Here is a 25,000-nt window from a genome sequence, read left to right as displayed (position 1 = left end):
GATTTCCTAGAAAGCCAGCATCCGAAGCCGAACGGGCCAAGCCTTTTCGTTCAGTCGCGTTTGCCAGCGCGCATCATTTCCTTGATGGGCGCTGGGATCTGTCCGGGGCAAAAACGGAGTCGAGAAAGCAAACTCTGTGCGTGTGGGAGGAGCCCGCAGCTCAGAGGTGGAGAGGGGGGGGGGGGGGGGGGGGGGGGGAGAGGGGTGTGTGGCTGCACAGAAACCACACCACACGCCACCACATCAGAAAACACCAGCCAGAGTCAGTGAATGTGCTCGAAATTAGAGTGCAAAAGGTATTCATAAAAGGGACTATATCTTGGAAAGTAAAAAAAAACGACAGAAAACCCTTGAAAGTGCACTTTTTTGAGAGGCTGTAATTTCATAATGGAACTGTCTAGAAACAAAATTTCTTCTTTGGAAGAAGCAGGAGTGTTCAATGTTTCATTAAAGTCCAGCCCCGTTAATATAGCCATAATAGAAAAAATTCTATAGCTGTTTTCAACTGAATGGAAGTGAATCTGGCACAGGCTCCAGACAATTTTACTGAAGCGCTGTGGCACTCAATGTGTTAAAAATTAATGATTACTTTTGGATTGCTTAGTAATCCAATTACTAGTAATCCTAGGGGGGTCCTCTTGGCTCCATGTAGATGTCATACATCTCTTGGCAGCCGTAATAGCGAGGCTAACGACGCCCTTTATCCTTTGGGATGGAAGATTCAGATTGGTCAAAATTCAGATTGGTCAAGTCTCCTAACATTACAGTCATAGGAGTTAACATTACAGTCATATGAGGAGAATATATTTCTTGTGATAAACCTTTAAGAGTGTTTTCAATCTCCAGCCACCATTGTCTAAGTTCAGAACAGGACCACACCATATTATGTACTAACGTACTGTACACCTACCACTTTACAGTGCGGACGGAGCGGAGATGAATCTCTTTTGATACGGTTAATTCTCTCCAGCGTGAAATATGTTATATGTATAAATTTGTACTTGGAGAGCTTATACCTGGTATTAATGTAAATTATCTGTGAATGTTCGTTCATCTCGCTCCAGAGATCGTCTGTGATCTCAATCTCTAAATCCATTTCCCATTTCTCTTTTAGTGCTGTTGTAATTTTCAGATAGTAAATTGTATATTTGTGACATATGTTTGGTCAGATTGTCTTTGAGCAATAGAGATTCCATTGAGGAGAATTTGGGCTTGTCCAGGGAGCACTCAATCTGCTGGGCTTGTATAAAATGTCGCATCTGAAAATATCTGAAGAGGTGTGTGGCTGGAATTTGATAACTATCTCAATTCCCCAAAAGACATCAGTTTGTCCCCGTGGTAAAGATCCTCAATCTTTTTAATACCCTTCTGCGACCACATCCCAAAGGAATGGTCTCTTACGGCTGGTGGCAGGGTACTATTGAGCATGATGGGTGTCATGGGGGAGAGGGAGATTGGTTGTCTCATATATTTATGAACATCCTGCAGATCTTCACTGAATGACTAAGACTGGGATTGGCTGTGAATGTCTTCATATTTTTGGATGTAAAGCAGTATGGAATGTATGATAAATCATGCATCTTAAGGATATGTGCTTCAATTTGGGTCCAAATTAATTATTAATTAATTATTAAACCAGTAACACAAGGGCCTAATCTGGACAGCCTAAAAATATATTTCAGGGTCTGGTAGACCTAACCCTCCAAGGTGTTTCTTTTTTATTCTCTGGACTTTATTATTCCATAGAAGTTTGTCAACTATGGAATTGTATTTTCTAAAAAAAAGTTTTCGGGGAGTCCGACTGGTATCGACTGAAACAGGTACATAAGCCTGGGCATGACATTAATCTTTATGCTGTTAACTCTCCCTATGAGGGAAATGGGTCGACTAAACCACCTTAAATTATACACCCTTGATGAGTAAGGATCTGATCCTTACTCATTTTCTCTATCAATGGTGTATAATTTAATTTCACAAGATTTCCCCATCGGTGACAATTCCCAAATATTACATTTTTGACTTGACCTTAAAAGGTAAATATGGCGCAGAGGGAGGGGGGGTAGATTTATATATCGGAAGGACCTCACTCTTTCACCAATTTATTTTATAGCCAGAGAAGTAACTGAAGGTATCAGTCGCATTTGAGTTGCGTGCAGTTAAGTCAAGATTTAGCAGCGAGGTCTGAAAGCACAGGCACTTACAGATCCTTTCCAAAAAATTTGAATATCATGGAAATACCATGGATGACTGTGGGCTTCAGCGGATTGTCAAGCAAAGACGATTCAAAAATTTCAGAGGGAGTGGACTGAGGCTGGAGTCAGTCATAACTGAGAAGTAACTGCTGATTTTCTTCACACTATTCTAATTTCTTGAAATACTGTTTTGGGGGGTTTTCTGGAGCGGTAGGCCAAAATTATGAAAAATGAAACAAATAAAGGCTAGACATATTTCACTTTTTATGTAATGAATCTATAATCTATGAAAGTTTCACTTTTTGAAAGGAATTATGGAAAAAACCGACTTCCATGATATTCACATTTTTTGGAAAGGATCTGTATATAGGCTGCCAAACAGGTGCACAGGGAATCACAGTGAAGCTTATGATAGACGTTCACAGCTCTCCTATTCACCTTATGTTCATACGCGGGGGTGGGCCGAATTCTTCCGGGTTGTGTCAACACTTCCGGCGGTCACGGCGCGAAATCCAAAAGAACGTCAGAAGAAGAAAGTTGTTTTTGTAGCGGACAGTGCAGCGGTAAAAGGAACATAGCCTACTACTTTGAGCTCGGTACACAGCAAGCAAGCGGAGTATCCATTGTTAGCCAGGTCAGATAACGTTATCGTCGACAATGACGAGCACGACATGCTCCGTAAAAGGGTGCTACAATAATAGGAGCAAGCAAAAGTTGTTTTTAAAGCAGGAATGCGTTGAACATCGCCCACAGCTGCGGTCAATATTTAGTTATCAAAGGAGAGTTTATTATTATTATTATTACTACTACTACTACTAATAATAATAATAATATTAATAAAGGATAATTTATTAATGAACTCTGAGTAGGGAAATTGAATTAGCAATGCTCTCCACTCCTGGAGTGCCATTGAGCCTGGAGTTAGTCTGCAGTAGCTTGCTGGGTCATCACCAGTAGAAGACCTGTGGTCGTGTGGTAGAAGGTTTGGATCTCCAACGTCCCCCTGTCTGTCCCCTCTGCTCTGTAGAGAATGTCCCGGTGAGGAACTCTGATGTGGACTACAGACTTCTGGAAGCAGCTAAAGCCGGAGACCTGGACACCGTCAAGGTAGATTTGTCTTATTTACTTAAAGTCGAGCTAAATCCAAAAATGACTTTTCTTTTCTTTTAGTTCAAATACCTGGGTATTCAGTGCACCTATTTAATAATGTATGCCAAAGAAAATCACAAAAATCTAATTTATTTTTCCCCCACACTTTTTCACATCAAAAGTTAATTTTTCAAGATTTCATTCATAACAGTAATCTACAGTTGGCTGACGTCACCTAGTACTATCAACATTCTACCCCATTTCAACCAATCATATCACAACATGGCAGCTGTCAATCAAATCTTCATTTCAGGATAATTTTCTCTTCCAGATGGAGAAAATGGCGCCTAGTGCCTGTCATCTGGCAGAGTTTCTAGCCCATAAACTAACTACTAACTTGGCCAATTGTATGAAACATACCAAAAAAAAGCCAACGGTAATGTCTGAGAATGCAAAGAAATGTAACTGGCTCATTAAAACTCGCATTGCAGGCATATTGTATTTACTGCAATAGCGATAATGGCGCACACCTGAGAGCCTGGTTGTCAGGGGTCGCCCCTCGGAGATTCCAGGCGGGCGGGCAGCACGAAAACACGCTGAATCCCACTCGATTTGGTGGTGGAACATGCCAGGATTGGCCAATGCCGAAGCCAGTCCTCAGAATTGTCAAATCAAATCATCGACACCCTATATGGTCCGCCTCTCAACCCTAATCTCAGACAAGATTTGTTTTCAGTCTCCAACACTCGCACTACTTGCATTCCGTTCCGGTTCATTTCGACTTTAAACGTCCCATTTTGCAACTGATTACTTTACCATACAGATTCATATTTTTTATATGATTTGTTTACAATACAATGTTTAGAGATTTATTCTAGACATTATTCCCCATTTAGAGTTTAGACCCGCCCACAACACAAAGGCTCTGATTGGCTCAATTATTTTCTCTGAGCAAAGATCAGACTCTGAATCGCTCGACAAAATCCGAAGAGAACGCTGTTGTCCAGTATAATACATACTGCCTAAGAACGCTGTTGTCCAGTAATACATACTGCCTAAGAACCCTGTTTTCCAGTATAATACATACTGCCTAAGAACCCTGTTGTCCAGTATAATACATACTGCCTAAGAACCCTGTTGTCCAGTATAATACATACTGCCTAAGAACCCTGTTGTCCAGTATAATACATACTGCCTAAGAACCCTGTTGTCCAGTATAATACATACTGCCTAAGAACGCTGTTGTCCAGTATAATACATACTGCCTAAGAACCCTGTTGTCCAGTATAATACATACTGCCTAAGAACGCTGTTGTCCAGTATAATACATACTGCCTAAGAACCCTGTTGTCCAGTATAATCCATACTGCCTAAGAATGCTGTTGTCCAGTATAATACATACTGCCTAAGAACCCTGTTGTCCAGTATAATCCATACTGCCTAAGAATGCTGTTGTCCAGTATAATCCATACTGCCTAAGAAGAACGCTGTTGTCCAGTATAGTACATACTGCCTAAGAACGCTGTTGTCCAGTATAGTACATACTGCCTAAAAACGCTGTTGTCCAGTATAGTACATACTGCCTAAGAACGCTGTTGTCCAGTATAATCCATACTGCCTAAGAAAGAACGCTGTTATCGGTTCAAGATACAATGCTTCAGCATGCGCTGGGACGCGTCATCAGTGATGTTAACTGGGGTCGTAAGGTGTTTCGGGTCTATCGAACATCATACACCCTCGCCCAGTAGACCCAGCCGAGGCCGATTAAGACCCCGACCTGCGTCCCAGAAGCAGCCGCTCACAGATCAGCCTTCCTACTCGGTCTGCAGCGTTGCCCGCGGAAGGGTTGATCATGCCCAATCCGCTGCAATAGAGCTAGTGCTACTGTACACCGCAGCATTGAAAGACCCTTCGGTGCATGGAGGGCTAAGGCTCTGTGGGTTTCTCCCGGCCGCGCTCCTCCTTCGTCTCACCAGACCCTCCAAAGGCAATCCTACTATGCCGTACCATCATGGCGTACCATGGACAGAGAGGATGCCTCAAGGAGGCCTGTGCGCTGCACGTCATTCGCCTGCGGCGAGCACCTCGCTCTAGCCTGAAGGACCCCAGGCCGCGCCGATCTTTATACAGCTTTTCAGGAGGCTAATCCGTAGCGTTTGTGGATTTCTCCCTCACGAGAGAGCCAGGCTGGGGTGCTAACCCATCCCGTACCGGGTGCCGTCTCTCCGGCCGTCAACTGTCTCTCCAGCTTGTCACCAATCTATACTTGGTTGTCACCTAGACTATTCCTAAGTGTCACTGGCCATGGGAGCCATACTCATACGATTCAAGATACAATGCTTCAGCATGCGCTGGGACGCGTCATCAGTGATGTTAACTGGGGTCGTAAGGTGTTTCGGGTCTTATCCAGTATAATCATACTGCCCAAGAAAGAACGCTGTTGTCCAGTATAGTACATACTGCCTAAAAACGCTGTTGTCCAGTATAATACATACTGCCTAAGAACGCTGTTGTCCAGTATAATCCATACTGCCTAAGAAAGAACGCTCTTGTCCAGTATAATCATACTGCCTAAGAAAGAACGCTCTTGTCCAGTATAATACATACTGCCTAAGAAGAACGCTCTTGTCCAGTATAATCCATACTGCCTAAGAAGAACGCTGTTGTCCAGTATAATACATACTGCCTAAGAACGCTGTTGTCCAGTATAATACATACTGCCTAAGAACGCTGTTGTCCAGTATAATACATACTGCCTAAGAACGCTGTTGTCCAGTATAATACATACTGCCTAAGAAAGAACGCTCTTGTCCAGTATAATCCATACTGCCTAAGAAAGAACGCTCTTGTCCAGTATAATCCATACTGCCTAAGAAAGAACGCTCTTGTCCAGTATAATACATACTGCCTAAGAACGCTGTTGTCCAGTATAATACATACTGCCTAAGAAGAACGCTGTTGTCCAGTATAATACATACTGCCTAAGAAAGAACGCTCTTGTCCAGTATAATCCATACTGCCTAAGAAAGAACGCTCTTGTCCAGTATAATACATACTGCCTAAGAACGCTGTTGTCCAGTATAATACATACTGCCTAAGAAGAACGCTGTTGTCCAGTATAATACATACTGCCTAAGAAAGAACGCTCTTGTCCAGTATAATACATACTGCCTAAGAACGCTGTTGTCCAGTATAATCCATACTGCCTAAGAAAGAACGCTCTTGTCCAGTATAATACATACTGCCTAAGAACGCTGTTGTCCAGTATAATACATACTGCCTAAGAAGAACGCTGTTGTCCAGTATAATACATACTGCCTAAGAAAGAACGCTCTTGTCCAGTATAATCCATACTGCCTAAGAAAGAACGCTGTTGTCCAGTATAATACATACTGCCTAAGAACGCTGTTGTCCAGTATAATACATACTGCCTAAGAAAGAACGCTCTTGTCCAGTATAATCCATACTGCCTAAGAAGAACGCTGTTGTCCAGTATAATCCATACTGCCTAAGAAAGAACGCTCTTGTCCAGTATAATCCATACTGCCTAAGAAAGAACGCTCTTGTCCAGTATAATACATACTGCCTAAGAACGCTGTTGTCCAGTATAATACATACTGCCTAAGAAAGAACGCTCTTGTCCAGTATAATCCATACTGCCTAAGAAAGAACGCTGTTGTCCAGTATAATACATACTGCCTAAGAAGAACGCTGTTGTCCAGTATAATACATACTGCCTAAGAAGAACGCTGTTGTGGGAATGGAAATTCACTTATTACAACGTCCAATTTCTCCACCGCCACTTTCACTTTGTTGTTGCCGGGGAAGCGGCCAGCGTCTCTGTGATCACCAGTGGTTATGCATGATGACTGCTGATCATTGATGGCTCAGCAACAGGTCAGTGTTTCCCCTACCATTCTACAGGCCTGGCGGGCCCGCCAGCCCAACGACGCCCCCGCCAGGCCAGATTTTTTTTTATTTTTATTTTTATTTTTTATTTTTTCTGCTCTCCCCAAAATTTCAATAAACCTTTATGTCATATTATTACAATACAACAATACTGGTGTTGACAGTGTTGACAGTAATAGAAGATGCCAAATCATTCAAAACAATAAGCATTTTGCTTTGCATTGTGCCAGCATGCGGCGCTGTTCCAAAACGTGTCAACATGTGTCGTTGCCTGGGAAACACACATCCCATAATACAACTGTTCGCATCACATCCCATAATAGTATGATGATACTTGGGATGCCATTGCGAACATAGATGCAAACAGGTTAGCTAAAAGTTCAGCGTCGCCAGCGAGGGCCCCCACCGTTGCGGTCGGGGTACGTTTCGAAATCCCTCCAGGCCTGAAATTGTTTCTAGGGGCAAACACTGCAGCTTGTCAAGCTCCATTATGTTTTATCAGGATCTATTATTCTACTTAACACAGTTAAAAGTTGTCTCCTCCTTGAAAGCACTTTTTATTTCCTCCATTTTCCTCCATTTTGTGAGCATTTGTCTGTGGTGTGACGGATGTTCCTCTAGTCTAGAGGAATCTCACACCTATAAAATCTCTCGGGCGGGCGCTCCGCTTGGTGCAGCGCACAGTTTGCATGCTCAGAACGCCGCACGGCGCTAGAAATGTGCGTGTGATATTTCTGGTTTAAATAAAAAGGTTGATGATTTTTTTATTTATTTTTATTTTTTTCACATTTTACATTTTTATAGAACACAAACAAGACAAAACAGGCTCAGAGACTGGGGAAAGAAATGAAAAACAAAACAAAAACAAAACAAAACAAAAAATATAATCAACATTACAAAGTGGTGCCGCCAGCCACCTAAGGTGCTTATGTTCTTGTAAACGATATACCTGGGATCTCACTCAAGGGGTCTATGAGAAGCCAGCCGGGCGAGTCACCCGTCACCCCTAGCCTCGTTGAGGTAGACTAAAAATGGGTCCCAGATGGTTATACATTTTCTAAGTGCATTGGTTCTCAGGAACCTAAAGCTTCTGGCATACTCTTCGCGCCCAGCCAAGCGCATAGGGCGCACGGCGATTATGACGACATCGCACGGGGCGTGTCGGGGGGCGAGGCCTGAGCGCAGCGCGGCGCGTCCATGGAGATTTTTCTATCAGCGCGTCGGTTTTGCTGCCTGTGCCTGAGATCTCCGTGGTAGGCTATCAGCGGATATCTGCTGTGATTGAGTCCTCACCGTCGTAAAGTCGCCTTCAAAGCATGCTGTTCGATTATAACGAACTAGTTGTGTGGCTTAGCCTTCCCAAATGTGGAGGGGTCGTTTTTTATAATTTAATACATAGAATTGGGAACGTTACATTCAATTTCATTCAGACTGCCTGGAGCCTGGAGCTGCGCACTGAGTATGTTCTGTTTTGGCCCGCGCAGAGTGCGCGCGCCCTCCTCTGAGCCCCGCCTCCAGCGCGTGCGCGAAGAGTATGCCAGAAGCTTAAGTCTCTCCATGCGTATATCAGAGGTCATGTCCGTCAACCACAATTGGAAAGACGGTGGAGAGGGAGATTTCCATTCCTTCAGAATTTGTTTTTTGGCGACAGTTGTCCCCAGTGTCAGAGACTGTTGCACAGCTGTAGGAAAGTTCAGAGAGGACTCCGAGCAAAAAGGTTGATGATTGATCATCTTAATCATTTGTATGATGTTTTATTCATGTTAAAGGTCACTTTGAATGATAATAATAATGTCGAAAAACGAAGACTTCAAAGTCGGGACGGCCCACATTCATTCCGGGTTGGCCTAGATTGCATTTGGGTACGGTTCTGGTTCTGGAGTCACACAGCAGGTTCTGGGAGGTTCTGAAAGAGCCCTGCAGTCACACACCAGGTTCTGGGAGGTCCTGAAAGAGCCCTGCAGTCACACAGCAGGTTCTGGGAGGTTCTGAAAGAGCCCTGCAGTCACACACCAGGTTCTGGGAGGTTCTGAAAGAGCCCTGCAGTCACACAGCAGGTTCTGGGAGGTTCTGAAAGAGCCCTGCAGTCACACAGCAGGTTCTGGGAGGTCCTGAAAGAGCCCTGCAGTCACACAGCAGGTTCTGGGAGGTTCTGAAAGAGCCCTGCAGTCACACAGCAGGTTCTGGGAGGTTCTGAAAGAGCCCTGCAGTCACACAGCAGGTTCTGGGAGGTTCTGAAAGAGCCCTGCAGTCACACAGCAGGTTCTGGGAGGTTCTGAAAGAGCCCTGCAGTCACACACCAGGTTCTGGGAGGTCCTGAAAGAGCCCTGCAGTCACACACCAGGTTCTGGGAGGTTCTGAAAGAGCCCTGCAGTCACACACCAGGTTCTGGGAGGTTCTGAAAGAGCCCTGCAGTCACACAGCAGGTTCTGGGAGGTTCTGAAAGAGCCCTGCAGTCACACACCAGGTTCTGGGAGGTCCTGAAAGAGCCCTGCAGTCACACAGCAGGTTCTGGGAGGTTCTGAAAGAGCCCTGCAGTCACACAGCAGGTTCTGGGAGGTTCTGAAAGAGCCCTGCAGTCACACAGCAGGTTCTGGGAGGTTCTGAAAGAGCCCTGCAGTCACACACCAGGTTCTGGGAGGTTCTGAAAGAGCCCTGCAGTCACACACCAGGTTCTGGGAGGTTCTGAAAGAGCCCTGCAGTCACACAGCAGGTTCTGGGAGGTTCTGAAAGAGCCCTGCAGTCACACACCAGGTTCTGGGAGGTTCTGAAAGAGCCCTGCAGTCACACACCAGGTTCTGGGAGGTTCTGAAAGAGCCCTGCAGTCACACAGCAGGTTCTGGCAGGATGGTGAAAGAGCCCTACAGTCACACACCAGGTTCTGGCAGGATGGTGAAAGAGCCCTGCAGTCACACAGCAGGTTCTGGGAGGTTCTGAAAGAGCCCTGCAGTCACACACCAGGTTCTGGCAGGATGGTGAAAGAGCCCTGCAGTCACACACCAGCAGGTGTTTGTCATTCAAAAATATCTTCCTGTTAATCCAGAACAGTTCACTTTACCCAGAATCACAAAATAGGTTTTCGGTCATTTCATTTCATTTCACACTTTTGCACAGACTTTATTTCTTGGATTTAACTGAAATCCCCATGCAAAAATCCCATTGCCTTCTCCCCCTACGAACCAGCATGGCGACGATTTATGAGTAAGCCTACAAAAATACGTCACCCCTGCTGTACACTATATACACTGTGTGTGTGTGTGTGTGTGTGTGTGTGTGTGTGTGTGTGTGTGTGTGTGTGTGTGTGTGTGTGTGTGGCTTATTGCTTGATTGTTGCTGTAGCCTAACTCTCTCTCCCCTCGCTCTCTCTCCCTCCCCCCCTCCCTCTCTCTCTCTCTGCAGTCATTGTGTACGGCTCAGAATGTGAACTGTAGAGACCTGGAGGGGCGTCACTCCACCCCTCTCCACTTCGCTGCGGGCTACAACAGAGTAACGGTGGTGGAGTACCTGCTGCAGCATGGGGCCGACGTGCACGCCAAGGACAAAGGGTACCACACTGTCAAACCATTCATCATTCATCTAGTTTGACAGTTATTGAGAGTTGATTTGAGTTCATGAGTTATTCATTTGAGTTAGTGTGGACCAGTGATGTCACTGGTCCACACTTTAACACTCGATAACTGTCAAATTAAATGACAGAGTTCAAAACAGTTTACAGTTTTCTGATATACTACTGATGTTCTAATGATACAAAGCTGGTTGAAAATGGGCAGAGTGTTCCTTTAACGTCTGAACAAACCCTTCCCTGTCCCTCCACAGTGGCCTGGTGCCCCTGCATAACGCCTGCTCGTACGGGCACTACGAGGTGGCTGAGCTGCTGGTGCGGCACGGAGCCTCGGTCAACGTGGCCGACCTGTGGAGGTTCAGCCCGCTGCACGAGGCCGCCGCCAAGGGCAAGTACGACATCTGCAGACTGCTGCTCAAGGTGAGGCTGCGGAGCACTCTTAGGCCCAATTTATGCTTTGTCTGCCGACACTTTTGAAACGGTCGCCGACAGAAATGAGGACTTGAGTCGACACTTTCAAGTGTCGGCGAGCAGTGTCTGCTACCTGGTGAAATGTCTAGTGTCGCTGACTACGTCACATAATGTCGCGCAAGTGTGATTGACTATAGACGGGCACGCGCTTGACTTCCTTGTTTTAGATTTCGCTGAAATGAAATGAATGAACGTGTCCCCGCCATGGCCGTAACTAGCTATGAGGACGGGGAGGTCCGGACCTCCCCTAATATTTCAGAGAAAAAAATAAAACAATCTGCATGGAAAAGCATGAAAAACACGGAATCGCTTTTATTTTGAAACGAAAGGCAGGTCAGGCAGGAAGTCATCTGACGCCGCGTCCGCGGTAACTTGATTCCGAGAGAGCAGCAGCATGGTGGTGAGTGATGACTCTCTGTCTGCCTGGCGAGATAATTGAAGGTGAGCGAGCTGCGAGACAGTGAGCGAGTGAACGACAGACAGTGAGTGACACTGACAGATTTTTTAGCAACAACCAAGAAAGTAAGTGTCTAGTCTGTCTCTTAAGTAATGTTACCTGTGTGACACGTTGGGATGCTACTGGCTAATCATGCATGATGCCAATTGCCAAGCTCCCGAAGTCAGGTATGCAGGTGGCTATATGCATGGTTTCAGTTTCATGACCCAATAAGTAACAAAAAGAGGTGGTGTAAAGTTAAAAACAACATAATATATTTTATTTTATTTTTCAATCGTTCCTATCAGGAATAAATAAATGTCCCTCTGTATGTTTTTTTATTATCGATGATGACTTTGTGTGTTGTGTACGGCTTGGGTTGTGTACCTGTGTTTGTAGGTGTCATTTTGATATGAATTTGGCTAAAACAGTTTGTGTTTGTTAGTTACAATTATGTTGACAGGAGAGCTGAGCAGGTGGTGACATGAAAGAGAAATTATACTGAATAATGACATCACAACAGTATAATCCTAATGTTGATTTAAAATGATATATTACTCTAAATATGGCTAAAAAAGGGGGAAAAAAACCCTCAAATTTTTTCCGGCGGCGCCCTTATGGGCGCCACCGAATCTGCCTCCCCTTGCTGGACCTCCCCTATTTCGGAACCCTGGTTACGGCCCTGGTCCCCGCTATTTTTTATCCGCATGTCCTTGATGTATGACTTCGTGAAAATCACAAAGAACACCGTGACCAACTTCCCAGAGAGAGAGGAGGGGATTGTGTGGTTGTGTGTCGTTATATTATATGCGGCTGCAGTTACATGTTGCCTCCGACGTGGGTTAACTGACACAGCATTCCCTCTCTTGGCTGTCTGCACTAGCTCTCTGCCTCCCTCTGTCTATAGCGTCACGTGACTGTTGAGCCGAGGAGAGAAGCATAAATGCAGCAACGTGAGCGACACTTTATTTTTCGTCTGCGACCATGAGCTGAGCGACACTTTATAATAAGTATAAATTAAGCTTTAAGCCCCAAACTATAGCGCACTGCAAGCATCAAGATCTGAAATGTATACACCACAGAATGACAGAACCATCAGTATTTTGGGGGAAAGGCTACTCATTTATAATGTAGGCAGGCGGACCGATGAAAAAAAAGTTGTTACACCGTAGTTTTGTGAGGCTGTTGTGTGGATCATCCTACCTGTCTGTCATTCAGAGGCTGTTGTGTGGATCATCCTACCTACCTATGGGGCGGCTTTAGCTCAGGAGGTAGAGCGGGTCGGCCAATGACGCAAGGGTTGGCGGTTCGATCCCCACTCCCTCCCAGCTGCTGTCGTTGTGTCCTTGGGCACCCTCCTTGCTCCCGATGGTGTGTAGGCACCCTGCGTGGCAGCCTGCCGCCATCGGTGTATGAATGGGTGAATGTAGACTACCTACTGATTGTAAAGCGCTTTGGATAAAAGCGCTATATAAATGCAGGCCATTTACCATTTACCATTTACCTACCTGTCTGTCATTCAGAGGCTGTTGTGTGGATCATCCTACCTGTCTGTCATTCAGAGGCTGTTGGATCATCCTACCTGTCTGTCATTCAGAGGCTGCTGTGGATCATCCTACCTGTCTGCCGTGCAGAGGGGGAGAAGAAAAAGGCAGCGCTGTGTGAAAACATTATGAAATCCTTCTGTCCAAACTTTCATAATCTTAATCTCATCATGACATCCAGGGATAGGCTATATTTTGCTAGCCGATGCGTTCAGAACATTATTCTCACTTCGTCTCGCTATAGTGTAGCGTATTGACATGCTTGTTGTATTTAAACTGTCGTGAGATTTGTTTGAGGACAGACGGGGATGGAAGTGGGCAGAGAGGGAGGGGGTGGAGCTCAGAGAGGGAGGGGGTGGAGCTCAGAGAGGGAGGGGGTGGAGCTCAGAGAGGGAGGGGGTGGAGCTCAGGGCGTCGAGGCAGTTTGACGCGCGTCAGAACCCTCTTGGTGTGTGTTCGGCCGTGCTTCCAAACGCGAGCGTCTGACGCTCCCGGTGCGTTTGGGGCTTTAAGGCGCCTTCGCGATCTGCACACGGCTCAAGAAGCTCCATAATCGCACGATTTTTGAGTGAAAAGTATTCCTCCCTCTCTCTCTTTCTCTCTCTCTCTCTCCCTCCCTCCCTCCCTCCAGCATGGAGCGGACCCGAGCAAGAAGAACCGTGACGGGAACACGCCTCTGGACCTGGTGAAGGAGGGGGACACGGACATCCAGGACCTGCTGCGGGGCGACGCCGCCCTACTGGACGCCGCTAAGAAGGGCTGCCTGGCCCGCGTGACCAAGCTGTGCAGCCCTGACAACATCAACTGCAGGGACACACAGGGACGCAACTCCACCCCACTGCACCTCGCAGGTGACACACACGCAGGAACACACACACACACACACACACACACACACACACACAAACAAACACAAACACACACACAGAAACCCCAGAGGGGGTTCCTCCGTATATAACCCCCCCACTAAAAACATGCAGAAGATCAGATCGTCATCGTCATCCGACCAGTGACGACAACATCCGAAGTTGGTCCCCGGGCGCTGTACGAGAAAGCGACCACTGCTCCTGGCCTGCCCCTCGGAGGAAAGGACATGCCTGGATGGGTTAAATGCAGAGGACACTTTTCACCGGCCACCGTCAGCATGAGTGTGTTGTGGTGTTCGTGTGACAATAAAAGACGGGCTTGTCCGTTACGAGAGAGAGAAATGCACACATACACACCAGGTGCCGGTTTCACAAATATAGAATTGACTCTGGCTTAGAGATGACAAATATTCAGACTTCAGACTGATGTTTAAATTCCTCCTCATTGCACAAAGCAGTTCTTGACTATCTAATGCTGCCTACACACTAGAGGATTTTCAAATCTTAACCGATTTTAAAAACATGAGAGACCACAGACATAAGGACAATTTCATCAGATTTTAACATTAAAATCGCCTGAAGGCACACACTAGACGATTCGGCCAGACTGCGAGACCACACACCAGCCGTTTGAAGTACAGACTCAAAGCGATTCCAGCAACTAGACTGTTAGGCTGTTTATATCCCACAAAACCGCAATTGTTTCCCCACAGACAACAGCAGATGGCTCTCCAAACATGCACCGAGCGGCGGGTCCACTACAAGCAGGCGGACACCCTCGCAAAATGAGCTAAAACAACGTCCTGTCTGAGAGCTCATATTACAGCATATCCGCTCCCCTGAAGCAAACCGCTCCGCTCCGCTCGGCACATGTTTGGAGAGCCCTCCGCCGCTGTCCACCCTGTTTTAAGCTGCTGTGAGGATGCTGGGGAGAGAGGAGCTACATGGCACTGCTGTTGCTCGTTTGTTGTGAGCGCTGCATTAACATCCGGGTATGACGCGTCCCGGTCTGCTCGCTCTCATTGGCTATTGCCCCCCCCCCCCCGAGGGGAATCGGGCATTAAGTCGGGCCTTTTATCCTCTAGTGTGTGGGAAGCATTAAAGGGATAGTTCTGATAGTTTGGTGTGGGTTTGTATGAGGTAACTTGCTGACAGTCAGTGGACTACATGCCGTAGAATGCAGCGGGCGCGGTCCCGGGTTTGGAGAAATGGAGACCTGCTCGTGCAGGCGAGGAGAGATGTCCACAAACCCGGAGATGCCAAGTTGACTTGAAAAGATGTCATTTAGCTGAAATACTGTATAGTCATGTGCAGCTGGCCTCTCACTTGCTCTTCTTCCTCGTGTAAATCACGTCTTTTCAAGTGAACCTTTTCAAGTCAACTTGGAATCTCAGGGTTTGTGGAGACTTGGATCATGCCAGGTGAGCACTATGGAAGCATTTTCTGTTTGTTTTCTGTTGTGTTTCACGTTTTTGCTTGTGACCCTGTTCAGCAGACAGCTCTACTTGCCTTATGCGGCCAGTGTACCACTGCAGGTAGTACACACTGACTGTATGCAAGTACCTCATACAACATGAATTACCCACATGAATTCTGGGTAAATTAAGACTATTTTCAAAGTAGAAAAAATGGCCGACCGAGTAACTGCCACAGGTCTTTGAAATCCTCTGAATTTGAGAGAACAAAAATCAATACCTTGGAAGTGTTTGAAATGAGACATAAATAGACACAAGTCATGAAAGTGCTTGAATTTATATATTTTGTGTAAGAATAGAAATTCAAGTTCTTTTGATTTTTTTTTTGTTAGTTAAGGTTAGTAAATAGGTGTAACAGGACAGTTGAGAAGTGTTCACACATTCCAGCAACTCTCTTTTTAATTGTTGTCTGTGAGCAGCTAGTTCTCATTGTAAGATTTCTCAGCGTTGTAACAGTCATTAACCTTGACCCATTTCTCAAATTCATTCGGTCATTAAAAAAAATCACCCAAAACAAACAAACAAAACAGAATTTGGGGCCAAGTAAAAATGTATTTTGTATGTCCCACATTGTGCTCTTTCCACACAGTTTCATGACCACAGACTGGTCTTTCTCACAATCAAAAAAAAAATCAATGTGCAATTTAAATTGGAGCATTGTATTTGTAAAAGAAAAAGAAAGCTCGCACACGGCAAAGGCTCCAAGTTGAGTGTATTTATTTTACACCGGTAAAAAGGGTAACGTTTCGGGCAGCACCCTGCCGTTCCTCAGACAAAAAGGCATTGTATTTGTAGTCTGACTGACCGTGGAGAAGTTAAGAGCGGGTTGAAGAACACATTGAAGTTCTCTGTGACATTTAGATCCGACCGCTCGCTCAGACACCCACTCACCCTCTGTCTGAGAGGAGAGATCATTATACACTGTCTGTCAGACTGGAGACCATGCTGGCTGACCTCTCTCTCTCTCTCTCTCTCTCTCTCTCAGCTGGTTATAACAACTTGGAGGTAGCTGAGTATCTGTTGGAGCATGGAGCTGATGTCAATGCACAGGACAAAGGAGGGCTGATACCTTTACACAACGCTGCTTCATATGGGGTAACGCACACACACACACACACACACACACACACATATGCTGCGTTCAACTTCACACCACAGGCTTGCGTTCATGAGTTCACTTCTGAATTGCTGCTCAAATCAGATTTTGGGGTTGTTTTGTGGGTGATGGCTTTGTCTCTTCTAGGATGTGACCCATATCTGCTAAACGAGCTACAGAGTAAAAATGGCAAATGTGTCTGTTCCACACATCTCACCGACTGTCTGTTCCTTCAACTTGTGACTTGAACCCACGCCTTTCTCCAAACACAGATCAAGTCGCTCTGTGTCTCTCTTCACATTGTTGTCTCGTCCTTTGCATTAATAAAATGCATCTATGGTGGGGATGGGATCATATTCTTATCTCAAGATACGATACAATACGATACGATACGATACGATACGATACGATACGATACAATGGGGTTCAGCATTCAATATAGTAGGGCTGTGCCGATTCACTTATCTCCCGATTCGATACTATCACGATACTTGGGTGCCGATTCGATATATATTGCGATTCTTAAGTATTGCGATTCTACGATTATTGCGATTCGATATTACGATTTATTGCGATTTTTGTTTCTTTTTTTCTTTTCTTTTTTCAGTTTGTTTGCTTTTTTACACTAGATTAGAACATGGGAAAAGTTGAATCATACACTAGAGACTGTATATTATATCATGAGTAGGGCTGGGCGATATAGTTAAAAACAGGGGCGGACTGGGATCATAATTCAGGCCGGGCATTAGATACCAAGCAGGCCAGGCCGATATGGGCCGACGTGCGTGAAATTTGGGCCGTTTGAAGCCCAATTTGGGCCATTTGAAGCTCAATGTGGGTAGTTTGAAGTCCAATTTGGGCCGTTTGAAGCTCAATTTGGGTCGTTTGAAGCCCAATTTGGGCCGTTTGAAGCCCAATTTGGGCCAAGTCCAATTTTACAATGAGATGCAACCACTTTAACCCTGAAGTGTAATTATTACTTCAGACTAACTAATAAAGTAATAAAACCACTAGTAAACCAGTAGGCAGCGCCTGGCCTGCTGTTCAGTGAGTGGCCTGACTGCCGGCACAATTTTATTTTTTTTTATTTATTTTTTTTGCTTTTGCGATGATCGATTCTGGAATAAAAGATCGATTCAAAAAATCGTGACATTAAAAATCGCGATACTTAGGTGAATCGATTTTTTCTCCCACCCCTACAATATAGCCAGGAAAATATAGGGCAATAAATAGAAAATTCACGTCTGACTGCAAATCTTTCTTGCGAGGCCATTGGCTGCTGGAATGTAAACAACAATTTAAAAATGTCATTACAAAGTGACAAGTGGTGAAGTAAACATCAAAGGTGCTCCGCTGCAAAGCAGAAACTGCAGGAGCCACGATATGTTGTCCTCACGGTGCTATAATATAATGTGGATGGAGAGCTTGTGGAAGTGTGTTTTAGTGATGATTGCAGCAGATTAACATGGAGCTGATCATCATTCATGTTCCTGACACAACATACGGATTGATTGACACAATTTTGCATTGGGATATATTAGATTTACATATATTACACAAAAGACAGTTTTCCACCTCGGTGGACAATAAAGTTCTATTCTATTCCATTCTGTTCTATTTTGATATATCATCCCCATCCCTACTCTGCGCTATACACACCGAGACCTGATGGTAACAATGGCATGTCTATAGTAGAGAGAAGCGTCTGCACATCCACTATGCAAACCAGGTGCTAGACTAACAAAGCTATACGTTGAAAAGAAAAAAGTCTGCACTCTGGAGCATACTTAAAGACTTGGAGTTTTATTAACGTTTCGGTTCAACAACCTTCATCAGAAGGTTCTGATGAAGGTTGTTGAACCGAAACGTTAATAAAACTCCAAGTCTTTAAGTATGCTCCAGAGTGCAGACTTTTTTCTTTTCAACAATGGCATGTCTACAATGCATCATGAGACACGTTCATAAGACATTATAATACATTTATAAGGCTTTATAAAACTCTGTATACATGTTTAGAATGATGCATGGCAACTGATAACACGTTGTATAATGTACTATAAGTGGTGGACATAATATATTATAAGTTCAGCATTCATTAGCCTTTATACCTCCATACCATAACAGTTTGAAAGAATAATCTTTTGTTTTACACTTTACTTACAGCCTTGCATATTAGTTTATTATAATACATTATGTCCACCACTTATAATACTTTATAAACCATGTTAACCTTGTTATGAGTTGCCATGCATGATTATAAACATTTATGAAGAGTTTGATAAAGCCTTGTAATGCATTATAATGCCTTATGAACATGTCTCATAATGCATTGTACTGTAGACATGACCTTCATAGAAAGTGTTACCAATCTGATTTCTCTTTCCCCTCTTTCAGATTGTCACTTCCCCTCATAAAATTGACATCCTTTAAAGCAGGGGTGGCCGAACTACGGCCCGCGGGCCAACTGCTGCCCGCTGCCCGTTTTTAAATGGCCCGCCATGAATTTAGCAGGGGAGAAAAATAAAATAAAAAATTGCTAAAAACGTTTTTCTGTTTTAAAGTTTAAAACGAAAAAACGAAAACGGGAAAAAAAACGGAGAAACAAAAAAATAAAGAGAAAGAAACTGATTCCCCTCATTTCCTTTTTTCAATTTAAAACCATTGAAAATGGGTTATACTTGAGTACCCTGACCTGGTCTAATTATTTTTAAACATTTTTAATACTGAATGAATGTTTAATACTAATGTTATGTTAAATTATCTGTCTTAACCTGTTGGCACAGGAAAAGAACATTTGAAAACATACAGAAATACCCATTGTAATAGGCGAGCACATCAATAAACTATGTGTCATATATTTATTTAGGTAGAAATTAAATTTTTGATGGCACAAGGGTTTTCTGGTCCAACTTTTTTTTGCCGCGAAAACTTCCGCGCTTAATATCGTTTGGCCCGCGACTCCTTATATTTTTCTGTATGCGGCCCACAACCGAAAAAAGTTTGGCCACCCCTGCGTTTAAAGAGATCCTCCTCTCCCCCCTCCTCCCTGTAGCACGTGGACAGTTTGGCCACCCCTGTGTTTAAAGAGATCCTCCTCTCCCCCCTCCTCCCTGTAGCACGTGGACAGTTTGGCCACCCCTGCGTTTAAACAGATCCTCCTCTCCCCCCTCCTCCCTGTAGCACGTGGACAGTTTGGCCACCCCTGCGTTTAAACAGATCCTCCTCTCCCCCCTCCTCCCTGTAGCACGTGGACATCGCCGCCCTGCTGATAAAGTACAACACGTGCGTCAACGCCACGGACAAGTGGGCGTTCACGCCGCTGCACGAGGCGGCTCAGAAGGGGCGGACCCAGCTGTGTGCTCTGCTGCTGGCCCACGGAGCCGACCCCACCATGAAGAACCAGGAGGGCCAGACGCCACTCGACCTGGCCACGGTACGCACGGCCGGCCCAAACACCCAAACACACACGCTTTATTTGTATTTGATTTTTTTTTTTTTCACTTTCGTTTTTAGCTTTTGCAAAAAAGAAATTTGTATTAAAGTTACAGCATACAGTAATGAGGAAACAACACAGCGTAACAATAATGCTACACATTCAATGACCGAACAATTAGTATTTTATGGAGTAATTATAATAATAAGCAGCATGAACAAGGGGGCAGCACTTTAGTTTTTTTGTATTGAGTTCAGCATTTATAAACATGTAAAATCGACAGTTAACTCATTGAGTGCCAGCCACTTTTGGAAAACGGATGCTCCCAGTGCCAGCCCTTTCAGAGCGTTTTCAGTGATAACTCAAGACCCACAGAATATTGTGTGATATTACTATGTAAACACCGAACACGCCCAAAGAACGATGAGACTCTCTTGTATCATCAGCAAAAAAAAGTTTATTGATATCATTTTCCGTTCTTTAGTTATCAGCAGGAGAAGATAGGTTGGTTTCACGAAAAACAGACGTTTCAAACTAGAAGCTGAGATAATGAGCCTTTTGTGAAATGAAGCATTTCAAGCACATCACTGACTCTGAAGCTAATATTTTCTGATGTAGTGACGTGGTGTAGTTGTGTGGTGCCCTGCGTGCCCCACCCCCCTCAACTGCAAACTCCTCCTCCGTGGGAGTGTCTCTGGTGGCTCTGCTCGAATCTCTGCTACCTGCGTCAGGCGACGAATCTCTTCCTGCTGGAGCTGGGATAAACTCATCCCCACACTAACACACAGCTTGCATGCTGGAGCTGGGAGAAACTCATCCCCACACTAACACACAGACTAACGCACCCAGCGTCTATTTTCGGAGCGCTCCGCCGTTTTTGTGCGCCGGCTCCCAGCGTGACACCAAAAATCCAAACCGGACTGCTGAGAATGGTTTGGCTTTTCTTGTCGGGTGTCTCCTTTTCTGGCGGCTAATCGTGTGGAGAAACTATGCAGCAGAGACAGAGGGGCTCAGTTGTGGGAGCGGATTGGCTGCTGTTCGCAGCTAACGTTGGCTCCAGCCAGAGCAATCTGTGCCGCTCCGGCTCCAGCATGCATCGGTTTCTCTTTCATCACGGCTTCTTTGCTGTTTTTCCTTGCCTTTCTCTCGTCTGGAGAGCGCTGTCGCCACCTAATGGGTCCGTAAAATAGCTTATACACCTTCAAAATCTGCCATATTTTAACAGGAGATGCATCAGGCTTTGATCCACGTCCCACCGTCAAAAAACGCAATTGACTACCGTACTTTAGTCGTCATTGGCACTCTACGTTACTATTTGAATTGACGACTTTAGTCGTCATTGGCACTCAATGAGTTAAACATGCACACAAACAAAAATCGAAACGGAAAAAAGGGTTTTTGTTTGGTAGTTACATTGTCAGTAGTCGGTCCATTCCCACAGTTTCATCCGTGAAATCAGTTTACTCTGTCGCTGCTTTGCTGCATAATGTCCATCTCGCCCACTTTTCTTCCAGCTGTGCTTCTTGTCATCTCAAACCATGTGTCAGTTTTCACATTATGTAGATTTCCTCTACTGTCTCTATCCATTGTTCCTGAGTAGGGGGATTTCCTTCGGACAGCTTTTTTTAGCTAGCTATTAAAAATATTTTGACCAGATACCTATCCCTTATTTGTACATGTTATTCAGTAAGATGTAGCATGTATTTGAGCTCATAGGGATATCATATCCTAGTATCTTTTGCAAAACTTTATGGATCCCATTTTCCAAAACATAAATATTTTGTCGCATATTTACTCTGGACCCTGGCCGTGATAAAAACAAAAAGACAAACTGACATCTAACATCTAGTCTCTTAAAACAGACTGTCTCATCTACATCTGGCGAATGCAGCTATACACAGTCTGTACGTTACACCCCCAGAACATGCACAAGGAAGTTGGGAAAAAAACCTTCAGACAGGAAAGAAGTTCGACGGAATCCGACCAATCACGACACGTGTGTCCACGAAAAATGCGGCATATTGGATTCTGATTGGACTAATGAGCGGAAGACCCGCCTTTCTGCTATTCTGATTGGACTAATGAGCGGAAAACCCGCCTTTCTACTTCCCATTCCGGTTGGTGCATGATTCTCCCCCACGAAGTACAGACGGTATGGCGGAAGCATTTGAAAATTGCGGAAGCCAACTCGTCTGTTCTAAGAGACTATCTAACATCTCTCTCCCCCCCCTCCTCTCTCTCTCTCTGTCTGTCGCAGGCTGATGACATCAGAGCATTGTTGATTGACGCCATGCCGCCAGATGCCCTGCCTAGCTGTTTAAAACCCCAAGCCACTGTGGTGAGTGTACACACACACATGCATACGTATAGAGGGCTTTCAGGTCACATAAGGCTTAGTTCACACCGGCCACCCAAGCCTTGCCTACGCCTTGCCTTTACCCACGCTTTTAAATAGGCGTCCTTTTTAGTCAACGAGGCTGTGTACACCGGGCGCCTGAGCGTGAACCCTGCGTGTACCCACGCCTCGCCTGACCTGCGCCGATTTTATCGTTTAGGCGTGAGTTCTATTTTCAAGCCGACTAGGCGCGTGCACGCAGGCTTCTTCTGTCAAGCCATGAAAGAAAAACGCGACAATATCCGTGGGAAATGGCAAAGTCAACTGAATTTCAAAATAAAATGGAGTTACTACAACAGTGTTGAGCAGAGAGAGAGAGAGAGAGAGAGAGAGAGATTGACGGGTGGCTATCACGTGGGGCTTTCTCCCTGTCGGCAAACAAATCTTCAGGAGAGAGAATAGCGACCGAAGAAGCAAGATGGACAATGTTGTTGTGCCAGCACATATTCTTGCAAGATTACCTCTCTAAAAAGTCTGACTATAGTCAGACCTGGTTATACATATCCAGCATCAATAGAACATTAAATATATCAGATTTATTTTACCTACCCATGATAATTCGGGGACCACACGTGAAAAAATACAGCCGGGAGAGAGGGGAGGCGCTTGTGACTCGGCTCCAGGTTCAGCGTGCAATAGGCGTGCGGTGTGATCGGTTCACGCCCAGCTCAAGGTCTGCAGGCGTAGGCATGGGTTGAGGCAAGGCAAGGCGTAGGTGCCCTGTGTCTGTGTGAACGTAGCGTAACACACCTTCTGGCCATATTGGATGACCTCACGTGGCGGTGAACAGCTGATTGAATCAATACACATGTGACTTGTCTGTCTCAGCAGATTGAACAATCGGTTCATTCCTGTAATCTGTTTCTGACTGAACTAATCGTTTCATCACTGATCCATCTGATTTAGTATTTAGATAATGTCGGCTTGTTAGCTAGCTAATAGCACGTTCACACCATACACCGAAGTCACGCTGAAGCTACGCAGCGCTATGGCAGTTTCATTTCGGCGTCCGAGACGGGCGAGACCGTTCAAACACCAGCCGCATGCCGCACTGACGCTACGCTGCAGCGATAGTTTCAGCTTCTGTTCTACTTTTCAAGCGTGCAGCGCGCTGCACCCGAGCTGCCAGGCATGAAGTCAATACAAGTTGTGAGCGGGGGGAGGGCAGCGCCGAGGGAGGCGCTGAGGAAAAGAGTGCTTTTGGTGTGACCGGCACTCGGCTTCTGTTAAGCGCTGCTTCAGCTCTGCTTCTGAATAGCTTCTGGTGTGAATGGAACCTAACCATAGCATCTGGTCAGCTAACCATCACCGCCTGGTTTTAGACGTATGTTTCCCTCTCCCGCTCCCACGTGAGTGCGGGTGTGGTGAGCACAGGTGCCACAGGGGGCGTGGTCATCTCGCCCTCGCCCTCCCCCTCCTGTCTGTCAGCAGCCAGCAGCATCGACAACCTGACCGCCCCCCTCAGTGACATCACGGTGGCTGGAGCCGCGGGAGCCGCAGACGGAGCCTCGGGCTCTGACAGGAAGGAAGGAGAGAGTACGTATGCAAACACACACACACACAGTGTACACACACACACACACACTGTACATACACACACACACGCACACACACACTGTACACACACATACACAGGGGGAGGAGTTGTGGGCCGAAGCGCTCGCTCCATAGACCGTATACAACTATGGACGTAGCCACCGTGACGTCACCCATTAGTTTGTGTACTCCCGTTTAGACGTTTCGCCATCTTTGGTTTTTTTAGAGCCGGAAGCAGCTAGCGTGCAATCTGGGAACCCAGAGTCTATTTTTATTTGAAAAATAACCTTTTTCCCGGCTTCCTGTACAGAGCGCCTCTCCGGCCACCGTCACTTCCTTTTCCGCGTCCGTTTCGGCTATTCGCTAATAACGTTAACGCATAAACACTCTGCATAGAAGATGTCAGCTCGTCTCACAACAACAGTGGGAAATGACTGGAGGTGTAGTTGTTGTGACTACTGTAGTAGTATCGCCAAAGTCGCGGTGCGAGTTGCTATTCAGACTGTAAACAGTGGAGCACGGACGCGGAAAAGGAAGTGACGGTGGCAGGAGAGGCGCGCTGTAGCTGTACAGGAAGCCGGGGGAAAAGGTAGGGCTGTCCCAGAGTCTATTTTTCTAATAAAAATAGACTCTGGGTTCCCAGATTGGCTAGCGTGAGACCAGGGCTTTCCCACAGAGCCGCAGCGCTGCCTGCTATTGGTCCGTGATTGCAGAGCTGCACGATCACTGGACAGGCAACCTGTCAATCACGCCCCAAAGCATAGTCTGCTTTATCACCTATTTGACTCTAAATGGGACTGAAATCGAATTGACTAAATGAGCGTCAGGCTGTGTTGAAGAAGACTTGTGTTTACTGAGGTCATAAATCAAGTTAGAAGTACGGCCATTTTCCTATTCACTTCCATGCCATCTGACTTCTTTTTGCAGCCAGAATGCAGGTTTAAGACACTTACGCATTGGCTTCACTTTTCAGCCACAGAAATTGCCCCTTGGCTC

The 25,000-nt window shown here is 45.5% G+C and overlaps 1 protein-coding gene across 1 annotated transcript in view; it reads left to right on the top strand.

The window, feature by feature from the left end:
* The window catches only part of LOC310777703 (poly [ADP-ribose] polymerase tankyrase-1-like), a gene marked incomplete at its 5' end in the record, with an annotated part of 53,058 nt that overhangs the window by 1,054 nt on the left and 27,004 nt on the right, over positions 1–25,000 (top strand). The window contains 8 exons of the mRNA XM_083638076.1: positions 3,220–3,299; positions 10,590–10,735; positions 11,007–11,172; positions 13,835–14,054; positions 16,530–16,639; positions 19,885–20,073; positions 22,331–22,411; positions 23,818–24,004. Of these exons, the coding sequence (XP_083494202.1) occupies positions 3,220–3,299; positions 10,590–10,735; positions 11,007–11,172; positions 13,835–14,054; positions 16,530–16,639; positions 19,885–20,073; positions 22,331–22,411; positions 23,818–24,004 (1,179 nt within the window). The remainder of the gene's footprint in view (positions 1–3,219; positions 3,300–10,589; positions 10,736–11,006; positions 11,173–13,834; positions 14,055–16,529; positions 16,640–19,884; positions 20,074–22,330; positions 22,412–23,817; positions 24,005–25,000) is intronic.

This window comes from Poromitra crassiceps (genome assembly GCF_964638095.1).
Source record: "Poromitra crassiceps genome assembly, chromosome: 6".
Taxonomy (NCBI): Eukaryota; Metazoa; Chordata; class Actinopteri; order Beryciformes; family Melamphaidae; genus Poromitra; species Poromitra crassiceps.
Note: the sequence above shows the minus strand (reverse complement) of the source record. Positions and strands in the feature narration are given on the sequence as shown.